Source organism: Ptiloglossa arizonensis, unplaced genomic scaffold, assembly GCF_051014685.1.
Source record: "Ptiloglossa arizonensis isolate GNS036 unplaced genomic scaffold, iyPtiAriz1_principal scaffold0023, whole genome shotgun sequence".
Classification (NCBI taxonomy): domain Eukaryota; kingdom Metazoa; phylum Arthropoda; class Insecta; order Hymenoptera; family Colletidae; genus Ptiloglossa; species Ptiloglossa arizonensis.
In genome coordinates, this window is record NW_027478393.1 from 1,953,083 (window position 1) to 1,974,516 (window position 21,434).

The 21,434-nt window shown below is 60.3% G+C and overlaps 1 protein-coding gene across 1 annotated transcript in view; it reads left to right on the forward strand.

Annotated features, from left to right (window-relative positions):
• LOC143154441 (uncharacterized) overlaps positions 1-21,434 on the forward strand; it is a 42,442-nt gene that overhangs the window by 7,854 nt on the left and 13,154 nt on the right. The window contains exon 2 of the mRNA XM_076326563.1: positions 19,208-19,670. Within this exon, the coding sequence (XP_076182678.1) occupies positions 19,208-19,670 (463 nt within the window). The remainder of the gene's footprint in view (positions 1-19,207; positions 19,671-21,434) is intronic.

Below are 21,434 nucleotides of genomic sequence, written 5' to 3' on the forward strand. Positions count from 1 at the left end.
TCCTTTACCACTGACTGAGATAGTTCCCTCCGTTACTCTACATCTTCACAATTCAAAGAAATTTTAAGATCCATCACAATTCTCTTTTCCTTTTCTCCCTTAGAGACTTAAAATAGTATCCCACAATCGACAAAACACGATTCGTTCGCAGCGCACTACCTTCGTGCAAGTACCTCTAGCGCTAGGCATCCATCGTTTAGGCACGGATACTACACGCTGGGCATCATCGACGCATGGTCGAGAAAGCGCGGACAAGTGTCATGCCGGTCTTTTCGAGAAAGCGCCTATCGTTACTATTCATATCGAGAAAGTACGTACGAACGCCGGTTTCATCGATCTCAGACACCCGTATTTCAATCTTTGCTCGTGTCGTCCCAAATGCCCTCTCTCGACGGAGAGGAGCCGACAATTTTAGTTTAAAACAATTTATACAATCGCTCGGACTGTAAGAGTTGATGCATAGTAAAGTACGATTATACACGTTCGTGTATAAAAGTCTATCAGCGTCGCTTTGACGCGTATACCACATAAGAGCCATTCGGTCAAAGACACCGACTCGTGGCACTGCTGTATAGAGAAATAGTAGCGGAACGAAACACGGTGCGAAAACAGTTGAGAAAATCTCAAGGAGCGATGACTGCTTCTCGACCGAGGTCGAAGAATAGCCAAGCGCCCGACGCTGCCTCGACCGGCCGCCCGTACCGTTCGGTCTCTTATAGGTACCGAACGGCCGGCCGGGACGCCGGCGACGCACGGTCCACAGCACGCGCGCTTACGGGGGAAAACCGCCGCAACGACAGACCGCCCGGGCGACCCGCTGGAACTTAGACGGAAAACCACATTCCGAACAAATCACGATACAGCCCACTACGACAAATCGAACAAAGAATAAATGAAACATATATGTTAGTAGCATACCACAGGACGAATAAATACAAATATTTAATAATTTCAGGGCCGTATTGCCTCCCGGTCACATCGGTCCGGAACGAAAATTTCGAGCTATCCACACGTTAGGCACACCACCGTGTAGCTGGCATGCTAAAACACGCTGCTGTGTGCTCAAAGTGTACGGTCGTCGTGTCCGTTCTCGAGATAATAGAGAAGAACTGTTCGATACGTGCCGAAAGTTTCAAAGTCCCAGCGGCGTGTTGCTTCCCGGTCACATCGGTCCGGAACGAAAATTTCGAGCTATCCACACGTTAGGCACACCACCGTGTAGCTGGCATGCTAAAACACGCTGCTGTGTGCTCAAAGTGTACGGTCGTCGTGTCCGTTCTCGAGATAATAGAGAAGAACTGTTCGATACGTGCCGAAAGTTTCAAAGTCCCAGCGGCGTGTTGCTTCCCGGTCACATCGGTCCGGAACGAAAATTTCGAGCTATCCACACGTTAGGCACACCACCGTGTAGCTGGCATGCTAAAACACGCTGCTGTGTGCTCAAAGTGTACGGTCGTCGTGTCCGTTCTCGAGATAATAGAGAAGAACTGTTCGATACGTGCCGAAAGTTTCAAAGTCCCAGCGGCGTGTTGCTTCCCGGTCACATCGGTCCGGAACGAAAATTTCGAGCTATCCACACGTTAGGCACACCACCGTGTAGCTGGCATGCTAAAACACGCTGCTGTGTGCTCAAAGTGTACGGTCGTCGTGTCCGTTCTCGAGATAATAGAGAAGAACTGTTCGATACGTGCCGAAAGTTTCAAAGTCCCAGCGGCGAGTCGTGCGCCGGCAGCCGACGGAGACGGACGTGTGCGGCGTGTCGGGACGGCGGGACGTTGTGTTGACGTTGTGTTGTGTTGTTCGCATTGAAAAGGTAGGACCCGTACACGCGAACCGCACGCACGTGCGTACGAGGGTTTTGATTCGTTGAACAATTGAGAGATCATCGGTGAACGGTGCTGTGACACGTTAACTACGGGTGCACGCGGGTGTGTCTATAAATAGCTTCGTGTGATTCGGAGTGTCGCGTTTGATCCACGTGCTCTTTCGGAGCAGGTCACGGAGAAAAGATTGTCAACAAGAAACACGGACCGCGGGGCACGAGCGAACGGCGGAAAACAAGGACAGGAGAAGGACGGTGTGGTGCGTATCGGGACGTTGTGTTGTTCGCATTGAAAAGGTAAGACCCGTACACGCGAATCGCACGCACGTGCGTACGTGCGTACGAGGGTTCGATTCGATTCGTTGAACAATCGAGAGTTCATCGGTGAACGGTGCTGCGACACGTTAACTACGGGTGCACGCGGGTGTGTCTATAAATAGCTTCGTGTGATTCGGAGTGTCGCGTTCGATCCACGTGCTCTTTCGGAGCAGGTCACGGAGAAAAGATTGTCAACAAGAAACACGGACCGCGGGGCACGGGTGAACGAACGGCGGAAAACAAGGACAGAGAACAGTCACCTGCTATCGGATTCGGAACGATCGTTTCGCGAACGAATCGCGTCGATGTTGACAACAGCATCGTATACGCGCGTGTTTCCCTTCCGTCCTCGTGACATAAACACATCGTAAACACGCGCGACGCGCGACGCGCTCGCGTATTCATTACGTATTCATTACGAAATTCCGACGAGTCCTTGTCTCGTATACTCGTCCCGGTCGTGTAAACAAAAAGCGGGACGGAACACGCTGGGCGGAAGTGCCCCGCGGATTATCGGATTATCGGATTATCGGATTATCGGATTATCGGATTATCGGATTATCGCGATACGCGGTACTTTCGACAAATTGGCGCGTTCCATTCGATCGCGGTAGCGGGAATCGATATATCGCGAGATTCTCGCCGACGTCACCGAGTAAAAAGGAACGAATACCCGAAGTGTGATCCTTGCTCGGAACGAGAATACGAAATCCTGTTAACTCGATCCGTTAATGTAACGGGCACGAAGACTGGCCGGCGACTACTCGGTGACGCGTCCGCGCGTATCATATGCGCGTATCAACGGAACGAAATCGCGCGTAAATAAAACTTGTTGTTCCGGGACGGGCGCAACAGCGGAAGAAGAGGAATCGAACACGCGGAGAAGCTTGCCGTGGTTCGTAACGGCGGACGAAGGGAAGGGGACGAGAGGCGAACGATGCTGTCCGGTCGTCGCGGTTAATTCGCACGTGTCGCGATGTCGGGCGGCACGGCGGGCGTCCGTGGCACCGGCGCCGAGTGCAGGAAGTTCGCGCCGAACATATTCAACAAGAGCAAGTGCAGCAGCTGCTTCAAGCAGAAGGAGGAGCACAGCGCGGAGGCTCTGGAATGCAACAGGGCCACGAGGAAGATTTCAAAATGCGGATACCTGTTCGTCGCCCCCGGCTGGGACTTCTCGAATCCCCTGAATCGGACCAAGAGGTGGCAGAGAAGATGGTTCGATCTGTACGACGACGGGGAGCTAACGTACTCGGTGGACGAACACACAAGGGTTAGAAGGAAGATAATGTGTTCTGGGATTGGAGGTGTTTGTAGAAGAGAAGAAGAGAAGAAGGGAATCGTAGGTGGATTTTGTTCGATGTGAGTCTAAGTTTCGAGGGGATCCCTCAGGGGCTGTAGCTTGTTGCTACAGTACGGGACTGGCAAACCCGAGGTGCCCGATGCCAAACCACACCGTAAGACTCCTGTTGGTCGTCGCAACGACCCACTCCCAATTCCTCTTTTGGCTTTGAGAGTGGTACGTGACGGCAGGAGGGACGGGGGCCTTGGCTTTACCGCCCGGGCCGCGAGGATGGTAACTCTATAAATTGCCCTCCAATCCTAAGCTACGGTGCGCGGTGATGGGATGCGTGGTTGGGGGGGAGGCCCCAATCCCAAGCGGCCAACTCCGGGGTACCTGCCGACCCCCCGGAGTATTTAGGCCTGCCCGGGTATGGCGGCTCTGCCCGGGTCGACTTACGTTCCGACCTACTCGTGGGATCCAAAATGGATAAAACAAACTCAAAAAAAAAAAAAGGGGGAGGGGGGACGGTGCGCGTGGCGCGAGGGGTGGCGACGGAGGGGGCACTCGTGCCCCACCCGGCGCCGTTCGAGGAGGGGGACGAGACGGCGTCGGTCTCGTCCCTGGCGTCCGCGACCAGCGCCGCGGGCGTAAAGAGGCGCAGGACGGTGGAGGGGCGGAGGACGGAGGAAGATCCGTCCACGTCCGCTGCTCCACCGTTGCTCACGGTGACCGACGGGGAGGAGGACCTCAGGGACGAGGATACGGCCCATGTATCGGCCCGTATTGCCTCGTCCCTGAGGTCTATTGAGAAGGTGGCCACCACCTCGCGGGGGCTGACTACAGCCTCCGCGAGGTCGGTTGGCCAGGCCGCGACGGAGGCGCGGAGGGCTCTCCAGGAGCTGGGACGCCGTGTACCAGCTGCCTTGGAGTGCACGAACGCCCAGCTAAGGCAGCGTGTGGAGAAGCTGCAGGACGAGCTGGACTGCTTGCGGAGGGAATCGGACGCCCTTAGGAGGCGCCCTCATCCGGGGCCGACGGGCGTATGCACGTGTGGGGGAGGGAAAGCGGGAGCTCCCCCCACGCCAGCGGCGTCCACGAGGAGCATCGAGCTCCTCATGGACGCCAAGATGGCGGCCATGATGGCCGTCATCCGGGGGGAAATACGGGCGGCGCTTCGCCCCAAGGACGGAGCGCCGGCGGGACGGAGGACCGGGCCCGGGAAACAACCGAGGGGCGGGGGACCGCAGGGGGGGACCATCGCGGTTCCGGGCCCTGCGGCAAAGACGAAGGGCAAGGGTGCCGTGGTGGGGGAGACGGCGGGGGCACAAATGCCTCCGCCGCCGCCCCCATCCGGTCCCTTGTGGACCGAGGTCCTTGGCCGAAGGGCGGGAAGGACGGCGAGGAGGGCGGCCCGGGTGCCGCCGCCTCCCCCGCCGGTTGCCCCGAAGAGGGACGGAAAGGCGGGGAGGGCGAAGCCCCGTCTGGGACGCCCCCCTTCAACGGCAGCAGTCATGCTGACCGTCCCGGAGGGGGGGGGCGTCTCCTACGGGGAGGTGATGGCGGCGGCCAAGGAAAAGATATCCTTGGCCGCACTCGCCATCGAGTCGGTCCGCCCGAGATGGGCGGTGACGGGGGCGCTCATGCTGCGCGTGAGCGGCCCCGACAACGCAGCCAGGGCGGACCGACTGGCCGAAAAGCTGGGCGAGGCCTTGGCACCCCGGGGTGTCAGGGTCGCCCGGCCCACAAAGAGCGCGGAGCTGCGCGTTTGTGGGCTGGACGACTCGGTCACCCGGGAGGAGGTGGCCAGGGCGCTGGCCCAGGCCGGTGGCTGCTCTGAGGGGGACATCCGGACCGGGGAGGTCCGGCGGTCCTCCTCCGGCCTGGGAGCGGTGTGGGCACGGTGCCCTCTTCCGGCTGCCCGGAAGTTAGAAGCAGTCGGGAGGATCGTGGTGGGGTGGGTGTCGGCGAGGATCGAGGTCCTCGCCCAACGCCCACTCCAGTGCTACCGCTGCCTGGAGACGGGCCATGTCAGGCAGCGGTGCACCTCCGCGGTGGACCGCAGCGGTGCTTGTTACCGCTGCGGTGCCGAAGGCCACCGCGCGAGCCACTGCGCGGCGGCCCCCAAGTGCCCGCTGTGTGCGGACATGGGGAGACCCGCCGCGCACCGAATGGGGGGGAAGCAATGTACCCCCCCATCCCGACGAGGGCAGAGGAGGGGGGCGCCGGGGCCGCTCCCGGCGCCGGTGAGAGCGGCCCCAGCTGCGGGCGCCGCGGCGCCCGCGGACCTGGCCGCGACCGACGCGACGGCCGCAAGGAAGAGGTCGGAGGCGGCGACGGCGTTGGTGTCCGCGATGGAGGTGGACATCGGCCCCGCCGCCGTCCTCACGGAGGTGCCACCAGGAGGCGGTGAGGAGGCCATCAAATAATGGCTCCCCGCCTCCTCCTGCAGGCCAACCTCAACCACTGCCGTGCAGCGCAGGACCTGATGTGTCAGACGCTGGCGGAGTGGGGGGGTGGTCTGGCAGTCGCCGCCGAGCCGTACCGCGTCCCCGACCATCCGCATTGGATGGGGGATGCGGGCGGCTTGGTGGCGGCTGTGTGGCAGGGCGGTGACGGGTCCCCTCCGTTCTCCTTACTGGAGAACGGGGCGGGATTCGTCGCCGTCCAGTGGGGGGGAGTCGCCGTGGTGGGGTGCTACGTCTCGCCCAACTGCGGCCTTGCTGCCTTCGAGCAGTACCTGGCCGGGGTGGGGGCGTGCCTCACAAGGATTGCGCCCCGGCCGGTGCTGGTCCTGGGGGACTTCAATGCCTGGTCTGTGGCATGGGGGTCCCCCAGGACCAATCGGAGGGGCGAGGCTCTGGGCGACTGGGCGGCGGGCTTCGACCTCCGGTTGATTAACCGGGGGTCGGAGCTGACGTGCGTGCGGCGCGGGGGAGGGTCCATAGTGGATTTGACGTTTGGATCCCCCGGCGCCGCGCGTATGGTGTCCGGGTGGGACGTGGTGGTGGGGGAGGAGACATTATCGGACCACCGGTATATCCGCGTGGTCTTGACCTCCCCCGAGGCCGCCGCGGCCCCGCACCGACGCCTCCGCCCGGGAGCGGGTAGCGCCCCACCACCACCACGCAGATGGGCGCTTCGGCGCCTTGACAAGGACGTCCTGGTGGCAGCCGCTCTGGCCGAAACCTGGCCTCGACGGGAGACCAGGCTGCCCGACCTGGAGGGGGCCGTGGCTCGGCTCGGGAGCGCCATCGCGCGCATTTGCGACGCGGCGATGCCCCGGGCCGGGCCGCGGTCTCCTCGTCGGGCGGTGTACTGGTGGTCGGGCGAAATCGGGGAATTGCGGAAAGCATGCGTCCGGGCCCGACGCCAGTACACCCGCGCGCGTCGTCGGGCCGGACGGAACGGCGACGACGGCGCGCGGGCTAGGGCGGCGGAACTGTACGAGTCCTATCGCGCGGGAAAGAGGGCTCTGCAGGTCGCCATCAAACGGGCCAAGGCCCAGAGCTGGAAGGAGCTCCTCGAGACCCTCGAGCGGGATCCATGGGGGCGCCCATACCGGATAGTTCTGAATAAACTCCGGCCATGGGCGCCCCCGATCACCGAGGGTCTCGACCCCCAGCTCTTGAGGGACGTGGTCGACACGCTCTTCCCGATCGTGGGGGAGAGCGGGCCACGTCCCTCTGCGGACCCGACCACCTGGTCCGCGGAGCTGGGGGTCTCGGCTGGGGAGCTAGCCGCGGCCATCCGAAGACTCGGGGCGAAGGATACTGCCCCGGGTCCTTCGGGAGTGCCCGGCCGAGTCTTGGTCTTGGCCGCGGACGTCCTGGGTGACGGCCTCCGGGAGCTATTCGACCGCTGCCTGGAGGCCGGGCGATTCCCCTCCGCATGGAAGGTGGCCCGAATGGTCCTCCTCCGGAAAGAGGGTAGGCCCGCGGACTCTCCGTCCGCGTACCGGCCGATTTGCCTGCTCGACGATGTGGGCAAGCTCCTGGAAAGAGTCGTGGCGGCCCGCATCGTCGGGCACCTGTCGCGGGGTGGGCCCGGGCTGGCGGAGTGCCAGTTCGGGTTCCGGGAGGGCCGGTCGACGATCGACGCGATTCGACGCGTCCGGTCCCTCTCGGCCTCGGCGGTCTCCCGGGGTGGGGTGGCATTGGCGGTGTCCTTGGACATCGCCAATGCGTTTAACACCCTACCCTGGGAGGCGATTAGGCGGGGGCTTGAGGAACATCGAGTCCCCGCCTACCTTAGGGCAGTCGTCGAGGACTACCTCCGCGACAGGTGGATCGAGTATCCGGGCCGGTGCGGGACGGAGAGGAGAGCGGTGTACTCCGGGGTTCCGCAGGGGTCGGTGTTAGGACCCCTGCTGTGGAACCTCGGGTACGACACCGTCCTGCGGGCCGAAGACCTCCCCGACGGCGTCAGTCTGACGTGCTACGCGGACGACACCTTGTTGTTGGCCGTCGGGGGGGACTGGAGGGGGGCTGTTCGGGCCGCCGAGGACGGTGCCCGGCGCGTCGTCTCCCGGATCAGGGGGATCGGTTTGGAGGTGGCTCTCCACAAAACCGAGGTACTCGGGATGTATAGACCCCGGGGAGAGCCGCCTCCCCCCCTGATCCGGGTGGGTGAGACAGACGTCGAGGTGAGGTCTCAGATGAAATATCTGGGACTTCACCTCGACAGCCACTGGCGCTTCGAGGGTCATTTCCGGGCCCTGGCCCCGCGGTTGGAGAGGATAGTTGGCGCTTTGGGCCGTATCCTCCCCAACCTGCGGGGCCCGAGTGACCGGGTTCGCCGCCTCTACGCGGGAATGGTCCACTCGGTGGCCCTATACGGGGCCCCCGTGTGGGCGGGCGACCTGGCCGCCTCCCGGCGCAGCAAGGTATTGCTGCGCCGGGTTCAAAGGCGGCTTGCATTGCGGATCGCCCGGGGGTACCGGACCGTTTCGTATGAGGCGGCGAGCGTCCTGTCAGGGCTACCCCCGGCGGACTTGATCGCGGGCGCGCATGCGGCTTTCTACGAGGGCCGCATGCGCGCCCGCGAGGATGGGGTGGTCCTGGCGGGATGCGAGGTGGAGGCCCTCAGGCGCCAGGCCCGGGAGTCCATGCTGCAGCTTTGGCAGCAGCGGCTGGCCGAGCCGTTGTTCGGCCAGAGGACTGTCCGGGCTATCCGGCCGGTCCTGTTTGAGTGGCTGGGTAGGCGCTTCGGCTCACTCACCTACCGGTTGGTGCAGGTGCTGTCCGGGCACGGATGCTTCGGTCAGTACCTGTGCCGGATCGGTGTGGAAGAGGCGGCGCGCTGCTGGCACTGTCCAGCGGACGAGGACACGGCGCAACACACCCTCGAGGTGTGTCCGGCCTGGGGGGTGGAGCGCCGTGTCCTCACGGCCGTGATTGGGGCGGACCTATCGCTGCCGGGCGTGGTACAGGCCATGCTCGGCAGCGAGACGAAGTGGCGGGCCGTGTCCTCCTTCTGCGAGGAGGTAATCTCGCAGAAGGAGGCCGCGAGCCGCATTCGCGAGAGCGGGCGTCCGCGAGCGAGGCCCCGTCCGAGGCCGGGGGCGGGTGGGCCTCCGGAAGGGCCGGGGAGGCCACCCTGAGAGCGGCGGGCGGGGGTGCGTAGCCCTTGAGGCTCGTGCCACCGCCCGTCGTGTGAAGGGTGGGAAGAGTAAGGGACGGCGACGCTCTCGAGGGCGGAGAGGCCAGAGCCGCCCTCGGGAGCGTACGGCCGGGTGCGGCCGCGCCGACGGCACGGTCCCAGGGCCGTGCCTCCGGCGCGGCTATGGGGGCCGTGGGCGGTCGCGAGTGTGGGACTCGCGGCCGCCCTCGGGCGGCCCCCGGGAGTGGGACGTCGGAGCAGTGTGGCCCTGCTCCGACGTCGGGCGCCAGAGCGCCGAGGAGAAAACAGGGAAGGGAGGGTGAAGTACCCCCTCCCTTCCCTGGAACGGGAGGACACGGGCGCGAGAGCCCTGCACGGGGGAGCACCTGATGTTATGATGTCTTCGGTCCCAGGTGCTCCCCCTGCATAGTGCGAGGATGGCCACCGTGGTGGGTTTTAGTGGGTAGGTCCCGCGCCCGATGGGTTTCCTCCGGGCGCGGGGAATCCCACACTCCCCCCGCCCCTCCCCAGGCGGCGGGGGGGTCTTTCGAAGATTTCCCCCACGTTAAAAAAAAAAAAAAAAAAAAAAAAAAGTCCCAGCGGCGTGTTGCTTCCCGGTCACATCGGTCCGGAACGAAAATTTCGAGCTATCCACACGTTAGGCACACCACCGTGTAGCTGGCATGCTAAAACACGCTGCTGTGTGCTCAAAGTGTACGGTCGTCGTGTCCGTTCTCGAGATAATAGAGAAGAACTGTTCGATACGTGCCGAAAGTTTCAAAGTCCCAGCGGCGTGTTGCTTCCCGGTCACATCGGTCCGGAACGAAAATTTCGAGCTATCCACACGTTAGGCACACCACCGTGTAGCTGGCATGCTAAAACACGCTGCTGTGTGCTCAAAGTGTACGGTCGTCGTGTCCGTTCTCGAGATAATAGAGAAGAACTGTTCGACACGTGCCGAAAGTTTCAAAGTCCCAGCGGCGTGATGCTTCCCGGTCACATCGGTCCGGAACGAAAATTTCGAGCTATCCACACGCTAGGCACACCACCGTGTAGCTGGCATGCTAAAACACGCTGCTGTGTGCTCAAAGTGTACGGTCGTCGTGTCCGTTCTCGAGATAATAGAGAAGAACTGTTCGATACGTGCCGAAAGTTTCAAAGTCCCAGCGGCGTGTTGCTTCCCGGTCACATCGGTCCGGAACGAAAATTTCGAGCTATCCACACGTTAGGCACACCACCGTGTAGCTGGCATGCTAAAACACGCTGCTGTGTGCTCAAAGTGTACGGTCGTCGTGTCCGTTCTCGAGATAATAGAGAAGAACTGTTCGATACGTGCCGAAAGTTTCAAAGTCCCAGCGGCGTGATGCTTCCCGGTCACATCGGTCCGGAACGAAAATTTCGAGCTATCCACACGTTAGGCACACCACCGTGTAGCTGGCATGCTAAAACACGCTGCTGTGTGCTCAAAGTGTACGGTCGTCGTGTCCGTTCTCGAGATAATAGAGAAGAACTGTTCGATACGTGCCGAAAGTTTCAAAGTCCCAGCGGCGTGATGCTTCCCGGTCACATCGGTCCGGAACGAAAATTTCGAGCTATCCACACGTTAGGCACACCACCGTGTAGCTGGCATGCTAAAACACGCTGCTGTGTGCTCAAAGTGTACGGTCGTCGTGTCCGTTCTCGAGATAATAGAGAAGAACTGTTCGATACGTGCCGAAAGTTTCAAAGTCCCAGCGGCGTGTTGCTTCCCGGTCACATCGGTCCGGAACGAAAATTTCGAGCTATCCACACGTTAGGCACACCACCGTGTAGCTGGCATGCTAAAACACGCTGCTGTGTGCTCAAAGTGTACGGTCGTCGTGTCCGTTCTCGAGATAATAGAGAAGAACTGTTCGATACGTGCCGAAAGTTTCAAAGTCCCAGCGGCGTGTTGCTTCCCGGTCACATCGGTCCGGAACGAAAATTTCGAGCTATCCACACGTTAGGCACACCACCGTGTAGCTGGCATGCTAAAACACGCTGCTGTGTGCTCAAAGTGTACGGTCGTCGTGTCCGTTCTCGAGATAATAGAGAAGAACTGTTCGATACGTGCCGAAAGTTTCAAAGTCCCAGCGGCGTGATGCTTCCCGGTCACATCGGTCCGGAACGAAAATCTCGAGCTATCCACACGTTAGGCACACCACCGTTTAGCTGGCATGCTAAAACACGATGCTGTGTGCTCAAAGTGTACGGTCGTCGTGTCCGTTCTCGAGATAATAGAGAAGAACTGTTCGATACGTGCCGAAAGTTTCAAAGTCCCAGCGGCGTCTTGCTTCCCGGTCACATCGGTCCGGAACGAAAATTTCGAGCTATCCACACGTTAGGCACACCACCGTGTAGCTGGCATGCTAAAACACGCTGCTGTGTGCTCAAAGTGTACGGTCGTCGTGTCCGTTCTCGAGATAATAGAGAAGAACTGTTCGATACGTGCCGAAAGTTTCAAAGTCCCAGCGGCGTGTTGCTTCCCGGTCACATCGGTCCGGAACGAAAATTTCGAGCTATCCACACGTTAGGCACACCACCGTGTAGCTGGCATGCTAAAACACGCTGCTGTGTGCTCAAAGTGTACGGTCGTCGTGTCCGTTCTCGAGATAATAGAGAAGAACTGTTCGATACGTGCCGAAAGTTTCAAAGTCCCAGCGGCGTGATGCTTCCCGGTCACATCGGTCCGGAACGAAAATTTCGAGCTATCCACACGTTAGGCACACCACCGTGTAGCTGGCATGCTAAAACACGCTGCTGTGTGCTCAAAGTGTACGGTCGTCGTGTCCGTTCTCGAGATAATAGAGAAGAACTGTTCGATACGTGCCGAAAGTTTCAAAGTCCCAGCGGCGTGTTGCTTCCCGGTCACATCGGTCCGGAACGAAAATTTCGAGCTATCCACACGTTAGGCACACCACCGTGTAGCTGGCATGCTAAAACACGCTGCTGTGTGCTCAAAGTGTACGGTCGTCGTGTCCGTTCTCGAGATAATAGAGAAGAACTGTTCGATACGTGCCGAAAGTTTCAAAGTCCCAGCGGCGTGTTGCTTCCCGGTCACATCGGTCCGGAACGAAAATTTCGAGCTATCCACACGTTAGGCACACCACCGTGTAGCTGGCATGCTAAAACACGCTGCTGTGTGCTCAAAGTGTACGGTCGTCGTGTCCGTTCTCGAGATAATAGAGAAGAACTGTTCGATACGTGCCGAAAGTTTCAAAGTCCCAGCGGCGTGTTGCTTCCCGGTCACATCGGTCCGGAACGAAAATTTCGAGCTATCCACACGTTAGGCACACCACCGTGTAGCTGGCATGCTAAAACACGCTGCTGTGTGCTCAAAGTGTACGGTCGTCGTGTCCGTTCTCGAGATAATAGAGAAGAACTGTTCGATACGTGCCGAAAGTTTCAAAGTCCCAGCGGCGTGTTGCTTCCCGGTCACATCGGTCCGGAACGAAAATTTCGAGCTATCCACACGTTAGGCACACCACCGTGTAGCTGGCATGCTAAAACACGCTGCTGTGTGCTCAAAGTGTACGGTCGTCGTGTCCGTTCTCGAGATAATAGAGAAGAACTGTTCGATACGTGCCGAAAGTTTCAAAGTCCCAGCGGCGTGATGCTTCCCGGTCACATCGGTCCGGAACGAAAATTTCGAGCTATCCACACGTTAGGCACACCACCGTGTAGCTGGCATGCTAAAACACGCTGCTGTGTGCTCAAAGTGTACGGTCGTCGTGTCCGTTCTCGAGATAATAGAGAAGAACTGTTCGATACGTGCCGAAAGTTTCAAAGTCCCAGCGGCGTGTTGCTTCCCGGTCACATCGGTCCGGAACGAAAATTTCGAGCTATCCACACGTTAGGCACACCACCGTGTAGCTGGCATGCTAAAACACGCTGCTGTGTGCTCAAAGTGTACGGTCGTCGTGTCCGTTCTCGAGATAATAGAGAAGAACTGTTCGATACGTGCCGAAAGTTTCAAAGTCCCAGCGGCGTGATGCTTCCCGGTCACATCGGTCCGGAACGAAAATTTCGAGCTATCCACACGTTAGGCACACCACCGTGTAGCTGGCATGCTAAAACACGCTGCTGTGTGCTCAAAGTGTACGGTCGTCGTGTCCGTTCTCGAGATAATAGAGAAGAACTGTTCGATACGTGCCGAAAGTTTCAAAGTCCCAGCGGCGTGATGCTTCCCGGTCACATCGGTCCGGAACGAAAATCTCGAGCTATCCACACGTTAGGCACACCACCGTTTAGCTGGCATGCTAAAACACGATGCTGTGTGCTCAAAGTGTACGGTCGTCGTGTCCGTTCTCGAGATAATAGAGAAGAACTGTTCGATACGTGCCGAAAGTTTCAAAGTCCCAGCGGCGTCTTGCTTCCCGGTCACATCGGTCCGGAACGAAAATTTCGAGCTATCCACACGTTAGGCACACCACCGTGTAGCTGGCATGCTAAAACACGCTGCTGTGTGCTCAAAGTGTACGGTCGTCGTGTCCGTTCTCGAGATAATAGAGAAGAACTGTTCGATACGTGCCGAAAGTTTCAAAGTCCCAGCGGCGTGTTGCTTCCCGGTCACATCGGTCCGGAACGAAAATTTCGAGCTATCCACACGTTAGGCACACCACCGTGTAGCTGGCATGCTAAAACACGCTGCTCTGTGCTCAAAGTGTACGGTCGTCGTGTCCGTTCTCGGAGATAATAGAGAAGAACTGTTCGATACGTGCCGAAAGTTTCAAAGTCCCAGCGGCGTGTTGCTTCCCGGTCACATCGGTCCGGAACGAAAATTTCGAGCTATCCACACGTTAGGCACACCACCGTGTAGCTGGCATGCTAAAACACGCTGCTGTGTGCTCAAAGTGTACGGTCGTCGTGTCCGTTCTCGAGATAATAGAGAAGAACTGTTCGATACGTGCCGAAAGTTTCAAAGTCCCAGCGGCGTGTTGTTTCCCGGTCATATCGGTCCGGAACGAAAATTTCGAGCTATCCACACCACCGTGTAGCTGGCATGCTAAAACACGCTGCTGTGTGCTCAAAGTGTACGGTCGTCGTGTCCGTTCTCGAGATAATAGAGAAGAACTGTTCGATACGTGCCGAAAGTTTCAAAGTCCCAGCGGCGTGTTGCTTCCCGGTCACATCGGTCCGGAACGAAAATTTCGAGCTATCCACACGTTAGGCACACCACCGTGTAGCTGGCATGCTAAAACACGCTGCTGTGTGCTCAAAGTGTACGGTCGTCGTGTCCGTTCTCGAGATAATAGAGAAGAACTGTTCGATACGTGCCGAAAGTTTCAAAGTCCCAGCGGCGTGTTGCTTCCCGGTCACATCGGTCCGGAACGAAAATTTCGAGCTATCCACACGTTAGGCACACCACCGTGTAGCTGGCATGCTAAAACACGCTGCTGTGTGCTCAAAGTGTACGGTCGTCGTGTCCGTTCTCGAGATAATAGAGAAGAACTGTTCGATACGTGCCGAAAGTTTCAAAGTCCCAGCGGCGTGATGCTTCCCGGTCACATCGGTCCGGAACGAAAATTTCGAGCTATCCACACGTTAGGCACACCACCGTGTAGCTGGTATGCTAAAACACGCTGCTGTGTGCTCAAAGTGTACGGTCGTCGTGTCCGTTCTCGAGATAATAGAGAAGAACTGTTCGATACGTGCCGAAAGTTTCAAAGTCCCAGCGGCGTGTTGCTTCCCGGTCACATCGGTCCGGAACGAAAATCTCGAGCTATCCACACGTTAGGCACACCACCGTTTAGCTGGCATGCTAAAACACGATGCTGTGTGCTCAAAGTGTACGGTCGTCGTGTCCGTTCTCGAGATAATAGAGAAGAACTGTTCGATACGTGCCGAAAGTTTCAAAGTCCCAGCGGCGTGATGCTTCCCGGTCACATCGGTCCGGAACGAAAATTTCGAGCTATCCACACGTTAGGCACACCACCGTGTAGCTGGCATGCTAAAACACGCTGCTGTGTGCTCAAAGTGTACGGTCGTCGTGTCCGTTCTCGAGATAATAGAGAAGAACTGTTCGATACGTGCCGAAAGTTTCAAAGTCCCAGCGGCGTGTTGCTTCCCGGTCACATCGGTCCGGAACGAAAATTTCGAGCTATCCACACGTTAGGCACACCACCGTGTAGCTGGCATGCTAAAACACGCTGCTGTGTGCTCAAAGTGTACGGTCGTCGTGTCCGTTCTCGAGATAATAGAGAAGAACTGTTCGATACGTGCCGAAAGTTTCAAAGTCCCAGCGGCGTGTTGCTTCCCGGTCACATCGGTCCGGAACGAAAATTTCGAGCTATCCACACGTTAGGCACACCACCGTGTAGCTGGTATGCTAAAACACGCTGCTGTGTGCTCAAAGTGTACGGTCGTCGTGTCCGTTCTCGAGATAATAGAGAAGAACTGTTCGATACGTGCCGAAAGTTTCAAAGTCCCAGCGGCGTGTTGCTTCCCGGTCACATCGGTCCGGAACGAAAATTTCGAGCTATCCACACGTTAGGCACACCACCGTGTAGCTGGCATGCTAAAACACGCTGCTGTGTGCTCAAAGTGTACGGTCGTCGTGTCCGTTCTCGAGATAATAGAGAAGAACTGTTCGATACGTGCCGAAAGTTTCAAAGTCCCAGCGGCGTGTTGCTTCCCGGTCACATCGGTCCGGAACGAAAATTTCGAGCTATCCACACGTTAGGCACACCACCGTGTAGCTGGTATGCTAAAACACGCTGCTGTGTGCTCAAAGTGTACGGTCGTCGTGTCCGTTCTCGAGATAATAGAGAAGAACTGTTCGATACGTGCCGAAAGTTTCAAAGTCCCAGCGGCGTGAGTCGTGCGCCGGCAGCCGACGGAGACGGACGTGTGCGGCGTGTCGGGACGGCCGGACGTTGTGTTGACGTTGTGTTGTGTTGTTCGCATTAAAAAGGTAGGACCCGTACACGCGAACCGCACGCACGTGCGTACGAGGGTTTTGATTCGTTGAACAATCGAGAGATCATCGGTGAACTGTGCTGTGACACGTTAACTACGGGTGCACGCGGGTGTGTCTATAAATAGCTTCGTGTGATTCGGAGTGTCGCGTTTGATCCACGTGCTCTTTCGGAGCAGGTCACGGAGAAAAGATTGTCAACAAGAAACACGGACCGCGGGGCACGAGCGAACGGCGGAAAACAAGGACAGGAGAAGGACGGTGTGGTGCGTATCGGGACGTTGTGTTGTTCGCATTAAAAAGGTAAGACCCGTACACGCGAATCGCACGCACGTGCGTACGAGGGTTCGATTCGATTCGTTGAACAATCGAGAGTTCATCGGTGAACGGTGCTGCGACACGTTAACTACGGGTGCACGCGGGTGTGTCTATAAATAGCTTCGTGTGATTCGGAGTGTCGCGTTCGATCCACGTGCTCTTTCGGAGCAGGTCACGGAGAAAAGATTGTCAACAAGAAACACGGACCGCGGGGCACGGGCGAACGAACGGCGGAAAACAAGGACAGAGAACAGTCACCTGCTATCGGATTCGGAACGATCGTTTCGCGAACGAATCGCGTCGATGTTGACAACAGCATCGTATACGCGCGTGTTTCCCTTCCGTCCTCGTGACATAAACACATCGTAAACACGCGCGACGCGCGACGCGCTCGCGTATTCATTACGTATTCATTACGAAATTCCGACGAGTCCTTGTCTCGTATACTCGTCCCGGTCGTGTAAACAAAAAGCGGGACGGAACACGCTGGGCGGAAGTGCCCCGCGGATTATCGGATTATCGGATTATCGGATTATCGGATTATCGCGATACGCGGTACTTTCGACAAATTGGCGCGTTCCATTCGATCGCGGTAGCGGGAATCGATATATCGCGAGATTCTCGCCGACGTCACCGAGTAAAAAGGAACGAATACCCGAAGTGTGATCCTTGCTCGGAACGAGAATACGAAATCCTGTTAACTCGATCCGTTAATGTAACGGGCACGAAGACTGGCCGGCGACTACTCGGTGACGCGTCCGCGCGTATCATATGCGCGTATCAACGGAACGAAATCGCGCGTAAATAAAACTTGTTGTTCCGGGACGGGCGCAACAGCGGAAGAAGAGGAATCGAACACGCGGAGAAGCTTGCCGTGGTTCGTAACGGCGGACGAAGGGAAGGGGACGAGAGGCGAACGATGCTGTCCGGTCGTCGCGGTTAATTCGCACGTGTCGCGATGTCGGGCGGCACGGCGGGCGTCCGTGGCACCGGCGCCGAGTGCAGGAAGTTCGCGCCGAACATATTCAACAAGAGCAAGTGCAGCAGCTGCTTCAAGCAGAAGGAGGAGCACAGCGCGGAGGCTCTGGAATGTAACAGGGCCACGAGGAAGATTTCAAAATGCGGATACCTGTTCGTCGCCCCCGGCTGGGACTTCTCGAATCCCCTGAATCGGACCAAGAGGTGGCAGAGAAGATGGTTCGATCTGTACGACGACGGGGAGCTAACGTACTCGGTGGACGAACACACAAGGGTTAGAAGGAAGATAATGTGTTCGGGGATTGGAGGTGTTTGTAGAAGAGAAGAAGAGAAGAAGGGAATCGTAGGTGGATTTTGTTCGATGTGAGACTAAGTTTCGAGGGGATCCCTCAGGGGCTGTAGCTTTTTGCTACAGTACGGGACTGGCAAACCCGAGGTGCCCGATGCTAAACCACACCGTAAGACTCCTGTTGGTCGTCGCAACGACCCACTCCCAATTCCTCTTTTGGCTTTGACAGTGGTACGTGACGGCAGGAGGGACGGGGGCCTTGGCTTTACCGCCCGGGCCGCGAGGATGGTAACTCTATAAATTGCCCTCCAATCCTAAGCTGCGGTGCGCGGTGATGGGATGCGTGGTTGGGGGGGAGGCCCCAATCCCAAGCGGCCAACTCCGGGGTACCTGCCGACCCCCCGGAGTATTTAGGCCTGCCCGGGTATGGCGGCTCTGCCCGGGTCGACTTACGTTCCGACCTACTCGTGGGATCCAAAATGGATAAAACAAACTCAAAAAAAAAAAAGGGGGGAGGGGGGACGGTGCGCGTGGCGCGAGGGGTGGCGACGGAGGGGGCACTCGTGCCCCACCCGGCGCCGTTCGAGGAGGGGGACGAGACGGCGTCGGTCTCGTCCCTGGCGTCCGCGACCAGCGCCGCGGGCGTAAAGAGGCGCAGGACGGTGGAGGGGCGGAGGACGGAGGAAGATCCGTCCACGTCCGCTGCTCCACCGTTGCTCACGGTGACCGACGGGGAGGAGGACCTCAGGGACGAGGATACGGCCCATGTATCGGCCCGTATTGCCTCGTCCCTGAGGTCTATTGAGAAGGTGGCCACCACCTCGCGGGGGCTGACTACAGCCTCCGCGAGGTCGGTTGGCCAGGCCGCGACGGAGGCGCGGAGGGCTCTCCAGGAGCTGGGACGCCGTGTACCAGCTGCCTTGGAGTGCACGAACGCCCAGCTAAGGCAGCGTGTGGAGAAGCTGCAGGACGAGCTGGACTGCTTGCGGAGGGAATCGGACGCCCTTAGGAGGCGCCCTCATCCGGGGCCGACGGGCGTATGCACGTGTGGGGGAGGGAAAGCGGGAGCTCCCCCCACGCCAGCGGCGTCCACGAGGAGCATCGAGCTCCTCATGGACGCCAAGATGGCGGCCATGATGGCCGTCATCCGGGGGGAAATACGGGCGGCGCTTCGCCCCAAGGACGGAGCGCCGGCGGGACGGAGGACCGGGCCCGGGAAACAACCGAGGGGCGGGGGACCGCAGGGGGGGACCATCGCGGTTCCGGGCCCTGCGGCAAAGACGAAGGGCAAGGGTGCCGTGGTGGGGGAGACGGCGGGGGCACAAATGCCTCCGCCGCCGCCCCCATCCGGTCCCTTGTGGACCGAGGTCCTTGGCCGAAGGGCGGGAAGGACGGCGAGGAGGGCGGCCCGGGTGCCGCCGCCTCCCCCGCCGGTTGCCCCGAAGAGGGACGGAAAGGCGGGGAGGGCGAAGCCCCGTCTGGGACGCCCCCCTTCAACGGCAGCAGTCATGCTGACCGTCCCGGAGGGGGGGGGCGTCTCCTACGGGGAGGTGATGGCGGCGGCCAAGGAAAAGATATCCTTGGCCGCACTCGCCATCGAGTCGGTCCGCCCGAGATGGGCGGTGACGGGGGCGCTCATGCTGCGCGTGAGCGGCCCCGACAACGCAGCCAGGGCGGACCGACTGGCCGAAAAGCTGGGCGAGGCCTTGGCACCCCGGGGTGTCAGGGTCGCCCGGCCCACAAAGAGCGCGGAGCTGCGCGTTTGTGGGCTGGACGACTCGGTCACCCGGGAGGAGGTGGCCAGGGCGCTGGCCCAGGCCGGTGGCTGCTCTGAGGGGGACATCCGGACCGGGGAGGTCCGGCGGTCCTCCTCCGGCCTGGGAGCGGTGTGGGCACGGTGCCCTCTTCCGGCTGCCCGGAAGTTAGAAGCAGTCGGGAGGATCGTGGTGGGGTGGGTGTCGGCGAGGATCGAGGTCCTCGCCCAACGCCCACTCCAGTGCTACCGCTGCCTGGAGACGGGCCATGTCAGGCAGCGGTGCACCTCCGCGGTGGACCGCAGCGGTGCTTGTTACCGCTGCGGTGCCGAAGGCCACCGCGCGAGCCACTGCGCGGCGGCCCCCAAGTGCCCGCTGTGTGCGGACATGGGGAGACCCGCCGCGCACCGAATGGGGGGGAAGCAATGTACCCCCCCATCCCGACGAGGGCAGAGGAGGGGGGCGCCGGGGCCGCTCCCGGCGCCGGTGAGAGCGGCCCCAGCTGCGAGCGCCGCGGCGCCCGCGGACCTGGCCGCGACCGACGCGACGGCCGCAAGGAAGAGGTCGGAGGCGGCGACGGCGTTGGTGTCTGCGATGGAGGTGGACATCGGCCCCGCCGCCGTCCTCACGGAGGTGCCACCAGGAGGCGGTGAGGAGGCCATCAAATAATGGCTCCCCGCCTCCTCCTGCAGGCCAACCTCAACCACTGCCGTGCAGCGCAGGACCTGATGTGTCAGACGCTGGCGGAGTGGGGGGGTGGTCTGGCAGTCGCCGCCGAGCCGTACCGCGTCCCCGACCATCCGCATTGGATGGGGGATGCGGGCGGCTTGGTGGCGGCTGTGTGGCAGGGCGGTGACGGGTCCCCTCCGTTCTCCTTACTGGAGAACGGGGCGGGATTCGTCGCCGTCCAGTGGGGGGGAGTCGCCGTGGTGGGGTGCTACGTTTCGCCCAACTGCGGCCTTGCTGCCTTCGAGCAGTACTTGGCCGGGGTGGGGGCGTGCCTCACAAGGATTGCGCCCCGGCCGGTGCTGGTCCTGGGGGACTTCAATGCCTGGTCTGTGGCATGGGGGTCCCCCAGGACCAATCGGAGGGGCGAGGCTCTGGGCGACTGGGCGGCGGGCTTCGACCTCCGGTTGATTAACCGGGGGTCGGAGCTGACGTGCGTGCGGCGCGGGGGAGGGTCCATAGTGGATTTGACGTTTGGATCCCCCGGCGCCGCGCGTATGGTGTCCGGGTGGGACGTGGTGGTGGGGGAGGAGACATTATCGGACCACCGGTATATCCGCGTGGTCTTGACCTCCCCCGAGGCCGCCGCGGCCCCGCACCGACACCTCCGCCCGGGAGCGGGTAGCGCCCCACCACCACCACGCAGATGGGCGCTTCGGCGCCTTGACAAGGACGTCCTGGTGGCAGCCGCTCTAGCCGAAACCTGGCCTCGACGGGAGACCAGGCTGCCCGACCTGGGGGAGGCCGTGGCTCGGCTCGGGAGCGCCGTCGCGCGCATTTGCGACGCGGCGATGCCCCGGGCCGGGCCGCGGTCTCCTCGTCGGGCGGTGTACTGGTGGTCGGGCGAAATCGGGGAATTGCGGACAGCATGCGTCCGGGCCCGACGCCAGTACACCCGCGCGCGTCGTCGGGCCGGACGGAACGGCGACGACGGCGCGCGGGCTAGGGCGGCGGAACTGTACGAGTCCTATCGCGCGGGAAAGAGGGCTCTGCAGGTCGCCATCAAACGGGCCAAGGCCCAGAGCTGGAAGGAGCTCCTCGAGACCCTCGAGCGGGATCCATGGGGGCGCCCATACCGGATAGTTCTGAATAAACTCCGGCCATGGGCCCCCCCGATCACCGAGGGTCTCGACCCCCAGCTCTTGAGGGACGTGGTCGACACGCTCTTCCCGATCGTGGGGGAGAGCGGGCCACGTCCCTCTGCGGACCCGACCACCTGGTCCGCGGAGCTGGGGGTCTCGGCTGGGGAGCTAGCCGCGGCCATCCGAAGACTCGGGGCGAAGGATACTGCCCCGGGTCCTTCGGGAGTGCCCGGCCGAGTCTTGGTCTTGGCCGCGGACGTCCTGGGTGACGGCCTCCGGGAGCTATTCGACCGCTGCCTGGAGGCCGGGCGATTCCCCTCCGCATGGAAGGTG